Below are 17,573 nucleotides of genomic sequence, written 5' to 3' on the forward strand. Positions count from 1 at the left end.
CACTCAGCTGCTGAGCCCAAGGACAAGTTTTGAATTACGAACGTGGCGGGTGCGTTTCAGTGAGGCAAACCATGAATGGAGCCCCTGTGCTGTGCGATACCATTGCACATCAAACAACCCCAGGTGGTCAAAATTATTCCTGAGCCCTCCAATACGGAAGCCTTTTTCTCTGTTCCTTTTTTTCACTTCCCCCTTATTCCTTTCCTCACAGCACAGTATTGGTATGCACTGAGAAGTATGACAGCTACTGTGCCCTTTCCTGTCCTGAAAACCAATTTTCATTTTTTTTATATCAAACTGAGTCACTTCAAGGGCAAAAAAGAGGCTTATGCCTTCAGAAAACAAATGCAGGTAAGTAGATTATCCACAGACTGGAACGGTTTAGATCGTAGCTAGAGATCGACAAAGAGCAATTCTGGTACACAGAGTGATGCAGAGTGATCTTATGTTGTGAAACTCACATGAGAGCAGAGCTCCTTCCGCAGAGACAGCCTGTTGTACGTGATTGCCAGTGTTTCCACCAGTATGTGCACCGAACGCTGCTCCAAGATGTTCTCCCTCTCAAATTCAGCGCCACTTGGCTCACTGGTCCAGCTCTTGCTTGGATCAGCGTTCTCCTTGGCAGCAATCTTGATGAGGCGTAAACAGTTCAGCCACACCACTTTGCAGATGGCAATCAGGAACTCCACTGCAAGAGAGCACAATGAAAGCAATGAATTTTCCCTACTGACAGTAAGGGTTCCCAAAAGCTTGGGGCCTCTCTAGCCCGGCATGCAAGTTGTAAACATCGCTCGTTCAGGGCGAAAGGAATGAAACACCAAGAATGTGACTGTACAGTGCGGTCCATTGTTAAAGGGAACATGCGATCACGTGGCCTCCGCGCTTCGGGAAGCCCTGTTGCCTAGATGCGGCGAGAATAGGCGGCATGAGATGCATGCGTTGAATGACCAGCCGTCATGCTTGCTGCACATGCGTCTTGTGCCGACAGTTCAGACAAGTTCTCGGCGGCAGCGCTCCGCAAAGCACGGAGGCCATGCGATCGCATGTTCCCTTTAACAGTGGACCGTACTGTACATGGCACATGGCCCAGGGGGGGGGGCAAGTGCCACAAAGGAACAGAAATAATGCACTAAAGTCTCGGGCGAAGAAACGGAACGGCACTAGAATACCTAAGTTGTTGCAGCAGGGCAATTATGGAGGAAGTTGGGTACGTAACAGAAGAATCCTGCGCAAAAAAGACTGGCAAGAGTAGGTTGCAGTGCAAAGTATGTACTTGTGCCACGTCCTCGTCCAAGTACAGTCTGCATCACCCTTGTGCAGAGCGCTCAAGCAGTCTGCACCATGCAGTCAAAAGTGAAATTAAAAAAAAGCCCATGATTTGAGGGGGCAAATTGCTTGTGCCCACCTTGCTTCCAGGTTCATGTGGCACTAATTCCGCACGAGCATAGACAAGGTATCGAATTCTATGCAGGGAAGGACACTGCTTGAGTACTCTACACACAGACCACGCTCTGCCTCTTGCAAGTTCAGCCTCAACAGTGCTCCCTCAGTTCCTACATGAGAGCACATTTACACTTCAACATGTGGAGCAACAAGCGCCAGTGGTTCCCTGGTAGTGCTGCAGCACGTCTTTCTTCCACAGTTGCTCTCGGTGCCTTTGTTGAAACAGCGTGTGCAGTTACTTTTTCTGGGATTCTATTAATGAATATCATTGTTTTGTTATGCTATGATTTTGTATTTCATTTATTACTCTTGTATTGCCAAGCGGGTGAACACTGTCTGTCATGCACCTGAGCTGCTCTGTTTGAGAATTTCGAAGCTGAGTTTTAAAATTTCAGAGCAAGTTTTTGTTTTCATGCAATGGCCTTGTGTGTAACAAAAACACACGGTTCTGAAGTTGCCTAATATGCAAGTCAATTGCTATTGTGTGGCAAAAGTATTCAAAATATCTGCTTCGAAATATTCGAAGCAAACAGCAATTTTCTTCAAATTCCTTTCAAACCAAAAATTCACTATTTGCTTAAGCCTAGTGGTGGTGGAGGTAGTGTTTTTATTTAAAACAAACAAAAAAAAACGGGCGGAAATTATTAGTCCCAGCAATGGCAAGTGCTATCTAGAATCTTATGGGGGGACGCGGGCTTCAGAAGTGAAATGTTTTATATTTTTTGCCACAGAGCAATAAAATTTGGCACACTTATTGGGAAGTGCACTAAATGAACAAATACAAATTTTCATTCAACTTCAGTAGTTTTGACATTATGAATTCTTATGTGCTTCAGTGATGTATCAAACTTGCAGAAAGCCTGGCATGGCAACAAAACAAGGCAAGAGCCTAGAGTCGCTTTTGAACTTCAGCCAAAGGAATCGTTCATGCTGTGACATTCCCCAAAATTTTTATCAACCTGAGTGTTTTCTACTCAGAACATTATATCCAGACTTGCATATATGCACTCATTACTGTCATGCAAAATTAGTGACAGAGTGAGAAAAATAACAAAGTAATTCAGAAATACAGGAATGTCACTGCATAAAAAATCTATATGGAACACAATGCAATAGACCGCATAAAAATCCCCGAAGCCACTGTCATGCCATGCTTTCTGCAAGCAGGGAAGTCAGGTAAAAAAAAAACTTTTGAGAAAACTGGCATTTTCACGGAGATCTCAGCCAGTTTTTTTCTACTTATGGTCACAAAAAACTTTTTTTAGTTTTTTTAAAGTCACTTCTGGGCTGTTTTCGGGGAAAATATTTCAAGATATAATTAGAAATACCATATGGATACGAAATAGATACCTTATGGATGTCTTTTTGCTTTGCAAAAGCAAGCCGTGCAAGCAATAGGAAATTTAGGACTTGCGGAAGACACTACACCTTATTTTAATCTAATAAAATATTGCCCATCCACAAATTGTATACCTAGCCCTGGAAATTTTGCACCACCAACCGAACAGATAAAACATTTCAAGCAAGATATCATGCAAAGTCTGGACCACATAATCTATCAAAAAACTTGATGCCAAGACCGTGTTCCCACACAACATATGTCTATCAAAAACTACGCTTTCTGATACCAGATGTCCTCAACAAATATCCTGGAGGCAGAGCGACTCAGACGAACGCTCAGGGACCCTTTCCTAAATGAAAAACTAAAATGCTAATGCCGGGCTGATTTACATGTTTGCTGTTTCCACTCCTGGTCTTTACCTGAACTCTGAAAGTCTTCAACACGTGCACTCAGATGACTGCTGATCAAGATGTTTTGTAACTTTTAACCAACCTATTGTTTGAAGTAGTCTGTATTCATGTGCCCGTTATGTCCTAATTTACCATGACGTATTATTGTGCTTCTTTTGCTGAATTATGCTCTTGCATTACGTGGTTGTGTGTGTGCAGCAGTCAATGGTGGCACGGCCCCACCAGGCAAGTCTACTACCTTCTGTAGCGTCCCCCAAGGCATTTCTGTAACGGAATGTCTTGAATAAAGAAAGAAAGTTATTTGAAAGCTGTGTCCCCCCTTAAGCACCTGTGCTGTGGCCAGCATAAATTAAAAGGGACAGGGAAGAACTGCACCTGGATGGATGCCATGGAGTAATTACTCCCTTCTTACAAATCTACATCACCTTGGAGGTTCCACGAAACATTGCACTAACACCTTTTCCATTTCGAGTTCTAGATCAATTCGGTCACACCCTACCATCCGTTAAGCCTTCCTGGTTGCTCAGCTGGTAGAACAACTGCCCCGGATAGGTGGTGGTCCTCAATTTGTTTACTATGATGAATTTTTCTTCCGCAAGTTTTTGTGACAGCTGTATAGATTTCCACTGTAGCCATATATAAGCCCTTTGTGGCAACCAGCGGTGCGGGCAGGGCACATTTCCTCTTCTTTCTTTTTCTCGCCCTTTCTAATATGTGTAGCCATACAGCTGCACTTGGGTGCAATTACTTTCTTGTTACAGAGGGGAGGGAGAGTGAGAAAGAATAAGGGAGAGAATATATACAACTATGTACTGCAAGGCCTAGCGAACAGCACTGGTGACATGCACTCCTTAATATATACAAGCTGTGGGGGCACAAATTCAAGCTGTCACTGAATGCAGAGGTAATGGTAGTTTGGCCACTACTAGCAAAGCTTTTGCCCGAGGAATAGGATAAGGCACTGCATTTCACATTGAGTTAATGGTTAATGTTCCTCATCAAAGCTCTAGCAGCAGCAGCAGCAGAAGCTTGCACAAGCATGTATAATGGTGTGCAAGCGCTTTTAGCGCATCTGGCAAAGTATGACAAACTATTACCCCTTATGTAAACCTGATCGTACAATCGTAAATGGAGGAACGGTGCCTAACGTGGCAGGCTATAACACCAAAAGAAACTAACCTCATGAGTTTCACAAAACACACTGAAGTACTACCATTTACCACAAAAACCCGCGTATAATGCGAGGCTTTTTTCCCATAATTAGCATCCTAAATTTCCGCCTCGTACTATTTGCGGATGCGAACAAAAATTTTCAAAGTTGCTCCAAGTTTTGGTTTCGTTATTGCGGCGTGCCTATGGCTTGGCTTTGCTATTGGCGCGTGGCTACGGCTTGACTTCGTTACTCTCGACAAACGACATCGCTTCTTTGTTGATCTGTTGGGTGCGTCGGGCGGTCGCGGTGTGCCATGTGCCTGTTGACAACGCACGTGCTTGCATGTAAGGCATGCTTCGTGAAGTGGATATTGTTTTGGGGAGCACGATGTCAGGGTCTCGAAAACAGTACTTGGCTGCTTTCAAGCGAAAAGTGATTTTAGCTGCGGAGAACATCGGCAACAGTGCGGCCGGAAGGCAGTTTGGTGTCGTCGAAGGAAGCATTCGTGGATGGCGACGACAGAAAGAAGCCCTTTTCACGTGCACCGGAACGCGACGAAGCTTTCATGGCCCGTTGATGTTTGTGTAAACAAACCGTTCAAGGACGCTGTCAAGCGGTGCTATGCACAGTGGATGCGCTCAGGTGAGCCTGCAGTGACGCCAACCAGGCGGCTGAAGCGGGCTTCGCGAGCCACGCTGTGTAAAAGGATCGGCTCTCAACGTGGAGACACTTGGCCCTCCCCAGGGCCTCCCAGTTCTCCCCCCCCCTCCCAACCCGACCTCCTCTGCAGGTCACCCTGGGCCTTGACGGAGTGACGGAGCGTCACTCCCCTGCTGCAGCACTCCGCCAGACCACTGCTGCCTTCCTGGAAGAGTGTAAAGGGACCACCCTCCTCTTCACCGATGGCTCGGTCCTGCCAGCCACAGGGCAAGCAGCGGCTGCTCTGGCGGTGCCCCAACTGCAGCAGACCCGGTCCTGCAGACTCTCCTTCCCGGGCAGCTCCACGGCAGCTGAGCTGGCAGGTCTCCACCTGGCAGCAGACTTCATCGGGTCCACCACACCACCTGGTCCCGTAGCTGTCCTGTGTGACTCCCGGCCTGCCCTCCAGCTCCTGAGCAGGCCCCACATCTCGCAGGCATCGACGAGTGTCCTGTGTGCCCACCTGCACGCCCTTGAGGATGCTGGCTACCAGGTGTCCCTTCATTGGTCCCTGGCCACACCGGCATCCAGGGCAACGAGGATGCCGACTCCCTCGCCAAGGCGGCCCACAACGATGGGTCACCAGTGACCACCAAAGTGGCCCCGCATGACTTTGCCCGGCAGCTATTGAGGCGGGCGGTAAGGACAAAGCACCCTGACAGGCGAATCTCTGCGTGCAGGCCCTTCCACCGGCTCCCAGACAAGATCCCCCGCAGGGAACGTGCCCTCCTGCTGCGACTTCGGATCGGATGCTCATGGACGCCGACAGGCAAGTTCGTAGTTGGAATGGCCTCCTCCCCTGCCTGTCCATCGTGCGGGGATACAGGCACCCTGGGTCACCTGTTGGGTGCATGTCCTACTTTTGCTCTGCCTCATAGCCGTCTCTTTGCAGGCTACCGTGCCCTCGGCCTGCCAGCAGACACGGAGGACCAGCTGCTGTTCCCGGCCCGGAACCTCCTATCCGCCTGCCGGCTCCTGCTGGCCTGCATCAAGGAGACCGGCCTTGACATCCTCCTCTAGCCCGAGGAGCCTGGACCTACAGCCAGAGGCCTGCGGCCTCCTGGACCTGCAGCCCCTGGACCTGGACCCTTCTAGACCTCCGGCTCCTCCCAGCCACATGATCTAGGAGCCTGCCATCCCCCCTGCCCGATGCTTGCACACCATCCCAGTGCATCGTGGCTTCCCCCCCAGACCGGTGCTTGCACACTATCCCAGTGCACCGAGGCTTCCCCTCCGCGAGCTGTTGTTGCGGCGGCAGCGCTACTTCAAGATCCCTCCCCCTGCGAGGACATCTCCAAAGAAATGTCCAAAGAAAGCGCTGCTCAAGAAGAAAGTGATTGAAGTGAAGCGCGGGATGTAATTTGAATAAATGTGTTCTCTAATCTTTCCTCACTCGTATTATAGGTGGGTAATACTTTTTTTTCCCATTTCACGTCTCTAAAACTTCACCTCGTATTATATTCGGGTTCGTATTATACACGGGTTTTTACGGTACGTGCACAACAGCGAAGTGATAGAATCTGTAGAGTCTTACAAGTACTTGGGTGTCTAACACCTGACCTACTGTGTACTGTTCACATTAAAAGTATACTAACTAGCACCAGCACCTCACTTGAATTCATTCAGTACCTACAAGAACGCCAAGCTTCTTACTTTTACTTTATTGTTTAATCTAAATTAGAATACGCATTGCTCCAGCATATGGAGTCCCCATCGAGTAACTACGATCACTTTAAAATAAGGCTGCATTGTTTGTCTCGGGGCAATATTCACTTGGCTCAAGCATCACTGAAAAGCAAGTTTTACCTTCTTCCATTAAAGAATGCACGTGAAATATCTTGTCCTGTGTTCTTTCATAAGGTATATCACAATCCAACTAATTACACGGCACAATTAATTAATAAGTACTGCCTATCTCTTTCAGCAATCAGCATTCGGAGGCGTGCCTTCTTTCTATTTCTCAGTGCGCAACCTGCGTCAAGGCCAAACGCTGACGATAAAGCACTAATGCTTTTGCCTTCACAGAACATGAGCAGCCTTAAGTGCCCTGTGAATTTTTTTTTACGAACAGTGCATATTTGCCAAATGTTTAGTACTGGTTGGTGTAGATGTGTGACGTTAACTTTATTATTTTGACTTTTCAGTTAATTTATATTGCGTACAAAAAAGTGCGGTCATTTTTGTACTTTGTGGTGATGTTTGCACTGTACTTCGGTGCTTGTTTGCTTGTTTGCCCTCCCCCCAAAGCAATAATGCTTTCTTATAATGGGCACTCATGTAAAATAAAATTACTGAATTATGAAGGACTGAATTATTTCAACCGCAAGAAAATTTTGAGCCCAGACACTGCAGTGGCAGCGAATTTATAAAATATGCTAGTAATAAATTCGGCATGACTTGGATAATAACCCTTAGCTTTGACTTCTTACTCCCCCACCACCACTTCGTAAGTTAATCAATACCACATATATCAAACCAGAAGGGGGTTGATAGTTGACAAATTCAAATTGGCAGCAGATGAGCTTATATGTCACCTAAAAGCATGCAAATAGTGCAGCCATGCAGGCAGCGTGCTTCCTGCAGCGACACGCCACCCGCTGACATACTGGCAACGCAATGACCGCTGGGTATTGTCAGCCCTAGCTCACTTCTCGCATCGAAGCCGCAGTGGAGGGTGCTTCTGGACCGGCCACCACTTACCATAAGAGGTCTAAATTAGGAGGAACCTCACTAGTATCGCATGCCACACAATTCGATATATCGAGTGTTCCACTGAATGGGACTTCGATAAATGCGAATAGTGCTATAGTTATCTTTTAACTGAATGTTCTGATCATTCTATATAAACAAGAACTCGGGTATGTCCAAATTTCACGTATACGGGATCAGTTCATGTACAACCGCATGTGGACCAAAGCCATGTTCATGTCAATCTTTTTAAGATTAACAAGCATGGAGCTTGATGAATATATACAAGGTAATTGTAATTTAGTCATGAGGCTGTCAAATATCTGTCAATGTTCAGCAGTACCAAATGATCACAAAGAGCAGAGTAAAAGCAGTTCTCACTGATGGGCAGTAGGGGAGCGATGTCTGTCAGATGGCTGTAGAAAACGCGGAATGCTCCAGGGTTGAGAGAGTGCAGCAGCAAGCAGCGGTCCAGATTCTGCCGCTTGCTAGCTGAGGGGTTGAAGTAACTGTCCCGCAAAAGTTTTGCCACCGCCAAGGACAGATTTGGCCTGCTCTCAACCATCAGTGGCAACAGGTCGTTCGGAGGGGCCACGTCCCAGAACTGCAACACACAAAGACAAACACGGGCGCTGCAGTGAATGCTGATTGTCCCTGTGTAATATAAAAGAAACTGTACAGAACATTGTTAGTGAGCCTCCAATCATTTATAAAGTGCAGGAACAGGAAAAAAAAAACCTTGCCATGCTCATTTGTGCTTACACAAATTATGGCACATCATCTACACCGACAGCTCACAGGCTGTTGTTGTCTTGAGCCAGTACTGCTGTCACACGGGCACTTTCCATCCCGACTGAAGTTCCGAGCATGCTCCACATACACAATACTACATGTTCCTACTCCATCCCAATCGACGAGTTGGCCTGCTAAACCACAGGTGGTGCTGTGCACCCACGTGGTTGTATACAGGGTGAGTTTCTTTAATGTTTACAGATATTTAATTTAATAACCATGAGAGATACATCTGTGCAGTCTGTGAAGGTGGATTCACAGCAAAGCAGAAGTCATGTATGTGGTCGATCTCATAACTCTACAATTAATTAACTAAAATTAACTAAACTTTTTATTTTACGATTTTAGGGGCAAGGTTACATGAAAGGCAAGGTTTCATGTGTTTATGACAGGTGCCATGTTAACAACTAGTGAACTTCTGCTCTTCATGTCCATATTTGAGCACCCTTAGCTTGGTGTGAGGATTGTGGGAGATTGCAGGTTGTATTTTACACAAACACACAGGTACAAACAATAAACGAGGCGGCTTTTATAGGAAAGGGAACCAATTTCAGTATGGGCGTGAAAAAAGGAAAGGAACAAGAGAGCAACGCAACAACACACGGGGGAACAGAACAAAGTTCTTACGAAAAATACAGGAAAAAGAAAGTCAAAGAGGAAAGTCACACTACTTGTCTCTCATACGAGCATCGAGCGGGGAGGACTGGCTGGGTGTCGGGCAGTCAAGGAGTCTCTTGGCGTTCCAGTGTCGATGCACTGTTGCCGGCATTTCTCCGTTGGCCTTCAACGCTACCGCAGCGTCAGCGTCGGTGGGCTCCCGGCACGGTTCCCAGGTCTGGTATCCCAGAAAGGTCACGTAGGCGCCAGAGGCGGCCTGTGTGGAGCAGCTGACGGATGGACGGAGAAGAGTGGCGCCTGGGCCTGGTGGTTGAGGCTCTCGACGATGGATGTCCAGGTCTGGTGGCCCGGACATCTGCGGCTAAGGCCCAAGCCCGGAACTCGGGGAGCCAGCAGAATTCGTCCACGTCCGTCGCCCACCGCGCTCTTCTCTTCTCTGCCACGTAATCCTCTTCTACCTGTCCCGGCGTTCCCCTCCGCATGCGCTCCTCGTGCTTTTTCTTCTTCTCCTCACAAACGACGCTAGGTGGCGCTATCTCCTTACACTTGGTCCTAGGTTCATATTTGCTTCTGGTCTTCATGTGCGTACTTTAAAGACAAATACTGGACATGCAAAAGCACTTTCACTTGGCATCGTACTCCCTTATAACAAGGTTTGCCTATATTAACAAAACAGCTTTCAATTTTAAACAACAAAAACCTCAACGATCTGGATCTCAAGAGACAGAAAAAAAAGACGCAGTGAACTGAAGGGCTCCCCCCATCATCATCCCCCCCCCCCCCCAAAAGAAAAACCATTTGCATCACTGCAAATTTATTTTGTAAAAAAACTGGGCATAGTCGCCCCCTTTTAAGACAAGCCGCACCGCAACAACCATTTTCTGCAGCTCCTCTAAATGCTTTATTATGTAAGCACCACCAGGAATGTCGAAGCAGAACTGTTCCGGAATGATAAGGTCTTTAACGGCATCTTCCACAGAGCAATGCCTTAGAGATGGAGCCTCCTCGTATCAATACAAGCGTGCATTTATTGCATGTTAGAAAAACCACATAGATAGGAGCACGAGAAACATGTCTGTGGCAAAGCAATTAGCGTCTGAAAGGACACAAGCCGTGCTCAGCAGCATGGCTGATGAGCAGCTGATAACTGCAGTCACCCTGGATTGGTGGCAAAGGTCAGAAAACTTAACTGTGCAGCCGGAATATTTTTGGTTCAATGATGGAGGCCTTCCAATGCTTGATTTCTTGTGCATGTCAAACATGCACGGGAAACACTACATCCTACAAATCAGGTTTGAGGAGGGCTATTTGGAAGCCTGGGGTGTGGCCTAATCCCAGCGACCAGAGCCAACAATGCACTCCCTCACCAGAAGAGGATTTGGCCGCCCTGGTGCAGTACTTAGCCCACCAGATAATCCCTGGCCCTCGAAAAAAGGTGCCCACATCTGGGACAGGGTTATGATATGGAAGAGGCCTTTGCCATGCGGTGGGTGTAGGTAGGCTGATGATGATGATTTGGAAGACTGCCGTTCCGGATGCACCTCAAGGAGGCCCCCTCTCTGGGAGCCCATCCAAATTAACTAGTGCCATCACAGCAGTGTTTTAATTAATGAGCACTCGGCACCATGGCCTTACACAGGTCTGTGGCCCAAATTATCCAGATTTTCAACTTATTTGAAGACAGCAAAAATATGTGCGCAGTAAACACAGCCTTCCACTGTTTAGGGCTGAGGTCCCATGCTGATAGGGCAAGAGGAAATTTTTCACAATGATTGTGCAATCTCTGTGACCTTCCTGCTTAAGACAAACACAAGTTTTAACTCATTAGAAAGATAAATGTGGTTGCTTTTAACAGCATGTCTTGGTAACCACATTTATTTCTGACATGATTGGAGAGAGCAAAAAACCAAGTGCATAAAACAATACTTTTGTTCTACTTGCCTGCTTGCATCACATTACGCATAAAAGGGCTGCTTCGGCAGTGTTTAAATTGAGTGCAAAGACTTCTGCGGGCAGTGTTTCCGTGATGATGGGCAACAATGAGCAACAAAAACAAAAAATCTACTAAGGGTAACTCAAAGAAATTTTGCACACTTGACAAAATATGCATGATCCATAATAACCGCTGCAGTGGCTCACTGGTAAAGGCACTCGTCTGCGTCTGCTGATCCGGAGTACCCAAGTTCGAACCTGGCCATGGCGCCACGTTTTGATAGAGGTGAAACACCAAGGGTGCCTATGTGCTGTGCAATGACAGTGCACATTAAAGATCCCCAGGTGGTAGAAACTATTCGGGAGCCCTCCACTACTGTACCTCTTCCTTCTTTCACTCCTACCTTCCTCCCTTCTCTCGGGTGTCCACCAAGGGTGCCTATGTGCTGTGCAATGACAGTGCACATTAAAGATCCCCAGGTGGTAGAAACTATTCGGGAGCCCTCCACTACTGTACCTCTTCCTTCTTTCACTCCTACCTTCCTCCCTTCTCTCGGGTGTCCACCAAGGGTGCCTATGTGCTGTGCAATGACAGTGCACATTAAAGATCCCCAGGTGGTAGAAACTATTCGGGAGCCCTCCACTACTGTACCTCTTCCTTCTTTCACTCCTACCTTCCTCCCTTCTCTCGGGTGTCCACCAAGGGTGCCTGTGCTGTGCAATGACAGTGCACATTAAAGATCCCCAGGTGGTAGAAACTATTCGGGAGCCCTCCACTACTGTACCTCTTCCTTCTTTCACTCCTACCTTCCTCCCTTCTCTCGGGTGTCCACCAAGGGTGCCTATGTGCTGTGCAATGACAGTGCACATTAAAGATCCCCAGGTGGTAGAAACTATTCCCGAGCCCTCCACTACGGCACCTCTTCCTTCTTTCACTCCTACCTTCCTCCCTTCTCTTGGGTGTCCACCAAAGGCACCTATGTGCTGTGCAATGACAGTGCACATTAAAGATCCCCAGGTGGTAGAAACTATTCGGGAGCCCTCCACTACTGTACCTCTTCCTACCTTCCTCCCTTCTCTAGGGTGTCCACCAAGGGCGCCTATGTGCTGTGCAATGACAGTGCACATTAAAGATCCCCAGGTGGTAGAAACTATTCGGGAGCCCTCCACTACTGTACCTCTTCCTTCTTTCACTCCTACCTTCCTCCCTTCTCTCGGGTGTCCACCAAGGGTGCCTATGTGCTGTGCAATGACAGTGCACATTAAAGATCCCCAGGTGGTAGAAACTATTCGGGAGCCCTCCACTACTGTACCTCTTCCTTCTTTCACTCCTACCTTCCTCCCTTCTCTTGGGTATCCACCAAAGGCACCTATGTGCTGTGCAATGACAGTGCACATTAAAGATCCCCAGGTGGTCGAAACTATTCGGGAGCCCTCCACTATGGTACCACTTCCTTCTTTCACTCCTACCTTCCTCCCTTCTCTCGGGTGTCCACCAAGGGTGCCTATGTGCTGTGCAATGACAGTGCACATTAAAGATCCCCAGGTGGTAGAAACTATTCCCGAGCCCTCCACTACGGCACCTCTTCCTTCTTTCACTCCTACCTTCCTCCCTTCTCTCGGGTGTCCACCAAAGGCGCCTATGTGCTGTGCAATGACAGTGCACATTAAAGATCCCCAGGTGGTAGAAACTATTCGGGAGCCCTCCACTACTGTACCTCTTCCTTCTGTCACTCCTACCTTCCTCCCTTCTCTCGGGTGTCCACCAAAGGCGCCTATGTGCTGTGCAATTACAGTGCACATTAAAGATCCCCAGGTGGTAGAAACTATTCGGGAGCCCTCCACTACTGTACCTCTTCCTTCTTTCACTCCTACCTTCCTCCCTTCTCTAGGGTGTCCACCAAGGGTGCCTATGTGCTGTGCAATGACAGTGCACATTAAAGATCCCCAGGTGGTAGAAACTATTCGGGAGCCCTCCACTACGGCACCTCTTCCTTCTTTCACTCCTACCTTCCTTCCTTCTCTCGGGTGTCCACCAAAGGCACCTATGTGCTGTGCAATGACAGTGCACATTAAAGATCCCGAGGTGGTAGAAACTATTCGGGAGCCCTCCACTACTGTACCTCTTCCTTCTTTCACTCCTACCTTCCTCCCTTCTCTCGGGTGTCCACCAAGGGTGCCTATGTGCTGTGCAATGACAGTGCACATTAACGATCCCCAGGTGGTAGAAACTATTCAGGAGCCCTCCACTACTGTACCTCTTCCTTCTTTCACTCCTACCTTCCTCCCTTCTCTCGGGTGTCCACCAAGGGTGCCTATGTGCTGTGCAATGACAGTGCACATTAAAGATCCCCAGGTGGTAGAAACTATTCGGGAGCCCTCCACTACTGTACCTCTTCCTTCTTTCACTCCTACCTTCCTCCCTTCTCTCGGGTGTCCACCAAAGGCACCTATGTGCTGTGCACTGACAGTGCACATTAAAGATCCCCAGGTGGTAGAAACTATTCCCGAGCCCTCCACTACGGCACCTCTTCCTTCTTTCACTCCTACCGTCCTCCCTTCTCTCGGGTGTCCACCAAAGGCGCCTATGTGCTGTGCAATGACAGTGCACATTAAAGATCCCCAGGAGGTAGAAACTATTCGGGAGCCCTCCACTACTGTACCTCTTCCTTCTTTCACTCCTACCTTCCTCCCTTCTCTCGCGTGTCCACCAAAGGCACCTATGTGCTGTGCAATGACAGTGCACATTAAAGATCCCCAGGTGGTCGAAACTATTCGGGAGCCCTCCACTACGGTACCACTTCCTTCTTTCACTCCTACCTTCCTCCCTTCTCTCGGGTGTCCACCAAGGGTGCCTATGTGCTGTGCAATGACAGTGCACATTAAAGATCCCCAGGTGGTAGAAACTATTCCCGAGCCCTCCACTACGGCACCTCTTCCTTCTTTCACTCCTACCTTCCTCCCTTCTCTCGGGTGTCCACCAAAGGCGCCTATGTGGTGTGCAATGACAGTGCACATTAAAGATCCCCAGGTGGTAGAAACTATTCGGGAGCCCTCCACTACTGTACCTCTTCCTTCTTTCACTCCTACCTTCCTCCCTTCTCGGGTGTCCACCAAAGGCGCCTATGTGCTGTGCAATGACAGTGCACATTAAAGATCCCCAGGTGGTAGAAACTATTCGGGAGCCCTCCACTACTGTACCTCTTCCTTCTTTCACTCCTACCTTCCTCCCTTCTCTCGCGTGTCCACCAAGGGTGCCTATGTGCTGTGCAATGACAGTGCACATTAAAGATCCCCAGGCGGTCGAAAACTATTCCCGAGCCCTCCACTACTGTACCTCTTCCTTCTTTCACTCCTACCTTCCTCCCTTCTCTCGGGTGTCCACCAAGGGTGCCTATGTGCTGTGCAATGACAGTGCACATTAAAGATCCCCAGGTGGTAGAAACTATTCGGGAGCCCTCCACTACTGTACCTCTTCCTTCTTTCACTCCTACCTTCCTCCCTTCTCTCGGGTGTCCACCAAGGGTGCCTATGTGCTGTGCAATGACAGTGCACATTAAAGATCCCCAGGTGGTAGAAACTATTCCTGAGCCCTCCACTACGGCACCTCTTCCTTCTTTCCCTCCTACCTTCCTCCCTTCTCTCGGGTGTCCACCAAAGGCACCTATGTGCTGTGCAATGACAGTGCACATTAAAGATCCCCAGGTGGTAGAAACTATTCGGGAGCCCTCCACTACTGTACCTCTTCCTTCTTTCACTCCTACCTTCCTCCCTTCTCTCGGGTGTCCACCAAGGGTGCCTATGTGCTGTGCAATGACAGTGCACATTAAAGATCCCCAGGTGGTAGAAACTATTCGGGAGCCCACCACTACTGTACCTCTTCCTTCTTTCACTCCTACCTTCCTCCCTTCTCTCGGGTGTCCACCAAGGGTGCCTATGTGCTGTGCAATGACAGTGCACATTATTGATCCCCAGGTGGTAGAAACTATTCGGGAGCCCTCCACTACTGTACCTCTTCTTTCTTTCACTCCTACCTTCCTCCCTTCTCTCGGGTGTCCACCAAAGGCACCTATGTGCTGTGCAATGACAGTGCACATTAAAGATCCCCAGGTGGACGAAAACTATTCCCGAGCCCTCCACTACTGTACCTCTTCCTTCTTTCACTCCTACCTTCCTCCCTTCTCTCGGGTGTCCACCAAGGGTGCCTATGTGCTGCGCAATGACAGTGCACATTAAAGATCCCCAGGTGGTAGAAACTATTCGGGAGCTCTCCACTACTGTACCTCTTCCTTCTTTCACTCCTACCTTCCTCCCTTCTCTCGGGTGTCCACCAAGGGTGCCTATGTGCTGTGCAATGACAGTGCACATTATTGATCCCCAGGTGGTAGAAACTATTCGGGAGCCCTCCACTACTGTACCTCTTCCTTCTTTCACTCCTACCTTCCTCCCTTCTCTCGGGTGTCCACCAAGGGTGCCTATGTGCTGCGCAATGACAGTGCACATTAAAGATCCCCAGGTGGTAGAAACTATTCGGGAGCCCTCCACTACGGTACCACTTCCTTCTTTCACTCCTACCTTCCTCCCTTCTCTCGGGTGTCCACCAAGGGTGCCTATGTGCTGTGCAATGACAGTGCACATTAAAGATCCCCAGGTGGTAGAAACTATTTGGGAGCCCCCCACTACTGTACCTCTTCGTTATAGAGGCCGACATTACTGATCATTATCCTGTGCTGTTTACAATGTCAAACTATTTGAAAATTTCTAATAAGCATTATAATCGGAGATTTTTTAATCACTCGCGGTTTGTAAATAATGTATGTGCTACTGACTGGTCGTCTGTATATTCATCTAGCTGCGCTAATGACAGCTATAACCAATTTGTTCAACTTTACACAGAAGCAATGACGTCTGCGACCACCTCTTACTCTGTTACTGCTAAGCACAAAACCCCACGAAATCCTTGGGTATCGAACTCGGTCTTACTTTGCATTAAAAAGAAATACAATATGTATAGAAAACTAAAAAAACAACCCTTTAATGCATCATTAAGACGCCAGTATTCAGAGTACTCAAGAATTTTAAACAATGTGCTCTTTGCTGCAAAAAAAGCCTACTTCAGTGATCAGGTCCGTTTTAATGGAAAGGATTCAAAGAAAAACTGGAGTATCGTGAACAAATACCTTGGCAGAGAAAGAAAGCAACAATCGCCTGATAAAGTAGCATATAATGGCACAACACATACGTCACCAGAGGATATCTGTGCAGCTTTTAGCGATTACTTTTCGTCAATAGAAAATATAAATCCAACCGAACCCTGTGCCACATGCCTCGTCCGACCAACTGGCTCATTTTATCTTTTTCCTACAGATGGTGATGAGGTAAAGTCAGCAATAACTGGCATGCGTAATACTTCTTGTGGCATTGATAACAATTCAGCCCAAAGTGCTAAATTGGTGATAGAAATAATATCTCCAGTGCTAGCCCATATTGTCAATTTAATTTTCTCGACAGGCGTTTTTCCGGCAAAAATGAAAGTAGCAAAAGTTCTTCCATTATACAAGTCAAAAGAAAAAGATAACATCCAGAATTACAGGCCGATATCAATATTACCGTTTTTCAGCAAGGTCGCTGAAAAACTGTTAGCAGCAAGAATTAACAGCTACCTAGAAAAACACAGTATTCTGTCACCCTACCAATTTGGGTTCAGAAAAGGATATTCCACAACTGCCGTTTCGACCTTTGTTGACATAGTTAGGAAGTTTATTGATTCGGGTTCCCTAGCAGCAGGCATATTTATCGACTTCGCCAAAGCCTTTGATTCTCTAAACCACAGCATTCTTAAAGAAAAGTTAATTGGTTACGGCGTCAACGGCACACCCCTAACACTCATTGAAAGTTACCTAAAGGACCGCCATCAAGTTGTTTTCTTCGGAAATTCACAGTCGACTGCAAAGGTGATTAATATCGGGGTTCCCCAAGGCTCCGTGTTGGGACCTTTGTTTTTTTTGCTTTATATCAATGACTTGCCTTCCCAATTAACTTATGCCCAAACTGTATTATATGCCGATGATACGACTCTAGTATTATCAGATCGCGATGAAAGTTCCCTGATTAGAAAAGTAAATAAAGAATTACAAAATGCACATAAATGGTGCATGGCGAATGCAGTCAACCTTAATCCTAATAAAACCGTTTTTATCCTTTTTCACTCTGGCAGAATTGTGTCTCAGCATACAGATGTAATTTACAATAACCGGCCTATTCAGCATGCTACCAACACAAAATTTTTGGGTATTGTGATAGATAGTTATCTCAAGTTTGATTTACACATCCGTTCAGTAATTAAGAAAGCCTCATACGGCCTGCATGCACTTTCCAAATGCCGAAATTTTTTCCCCGTTGATGTGCTTGTTAACCTTTATTACGCCTTTGTCCATTCACATATTAATTACTGTGTGTCTGTTTGGGGATGCACATATTCATCTCACATCGCCCC

General features: G+C 47.4%; 1 protein-coding gene across 8 annotated transcripts in view; it reads right to left on the bottom strand.

The window, feature by feature from the left end:
- Positions 1–17,573, bottom strand: part of LOC149355213 (condensin-2 complex subunit G2-like) — a 131,171-nt gene that overhangs the window by 43,497 nt on the left and 70,101 nt on the right. For all 8 annotated transcript variants that reach the window (XM_089583710.1, XM_089583705.1, XM_089583704.1 and 5 more), the window contains 2 exons: positions 8,117–8,339; positions 462–688 (listed from right to left, as the gene is read on the bottom strand). In XM_089583710.1, coding sequence (XP_089439836.1) covers positions 462–688; positions 8,117–8,339 — 450 coding nt within the window. The remainder of the gene's footprint in view (positions 1–461; positions 689–8,116; positions 8,340–17,573) is intronic.

The sequence above is a fragment of the Amblyomma mixtum genome, chromosome 3 (assembly GCF_055824585.1).
Source record: "Amblyomma mixtum isolate Tamu chromosome 3, ASM5582458v1, whole genome shotgun sequence".
NCBI classification, from domain to species: domain Eukaryota; kingdom Metazoa; phylum Arthropoda; class Arachnida; order Ixodida; family Ixodidae; genus Amblyomma; species Amblyomma mixtum.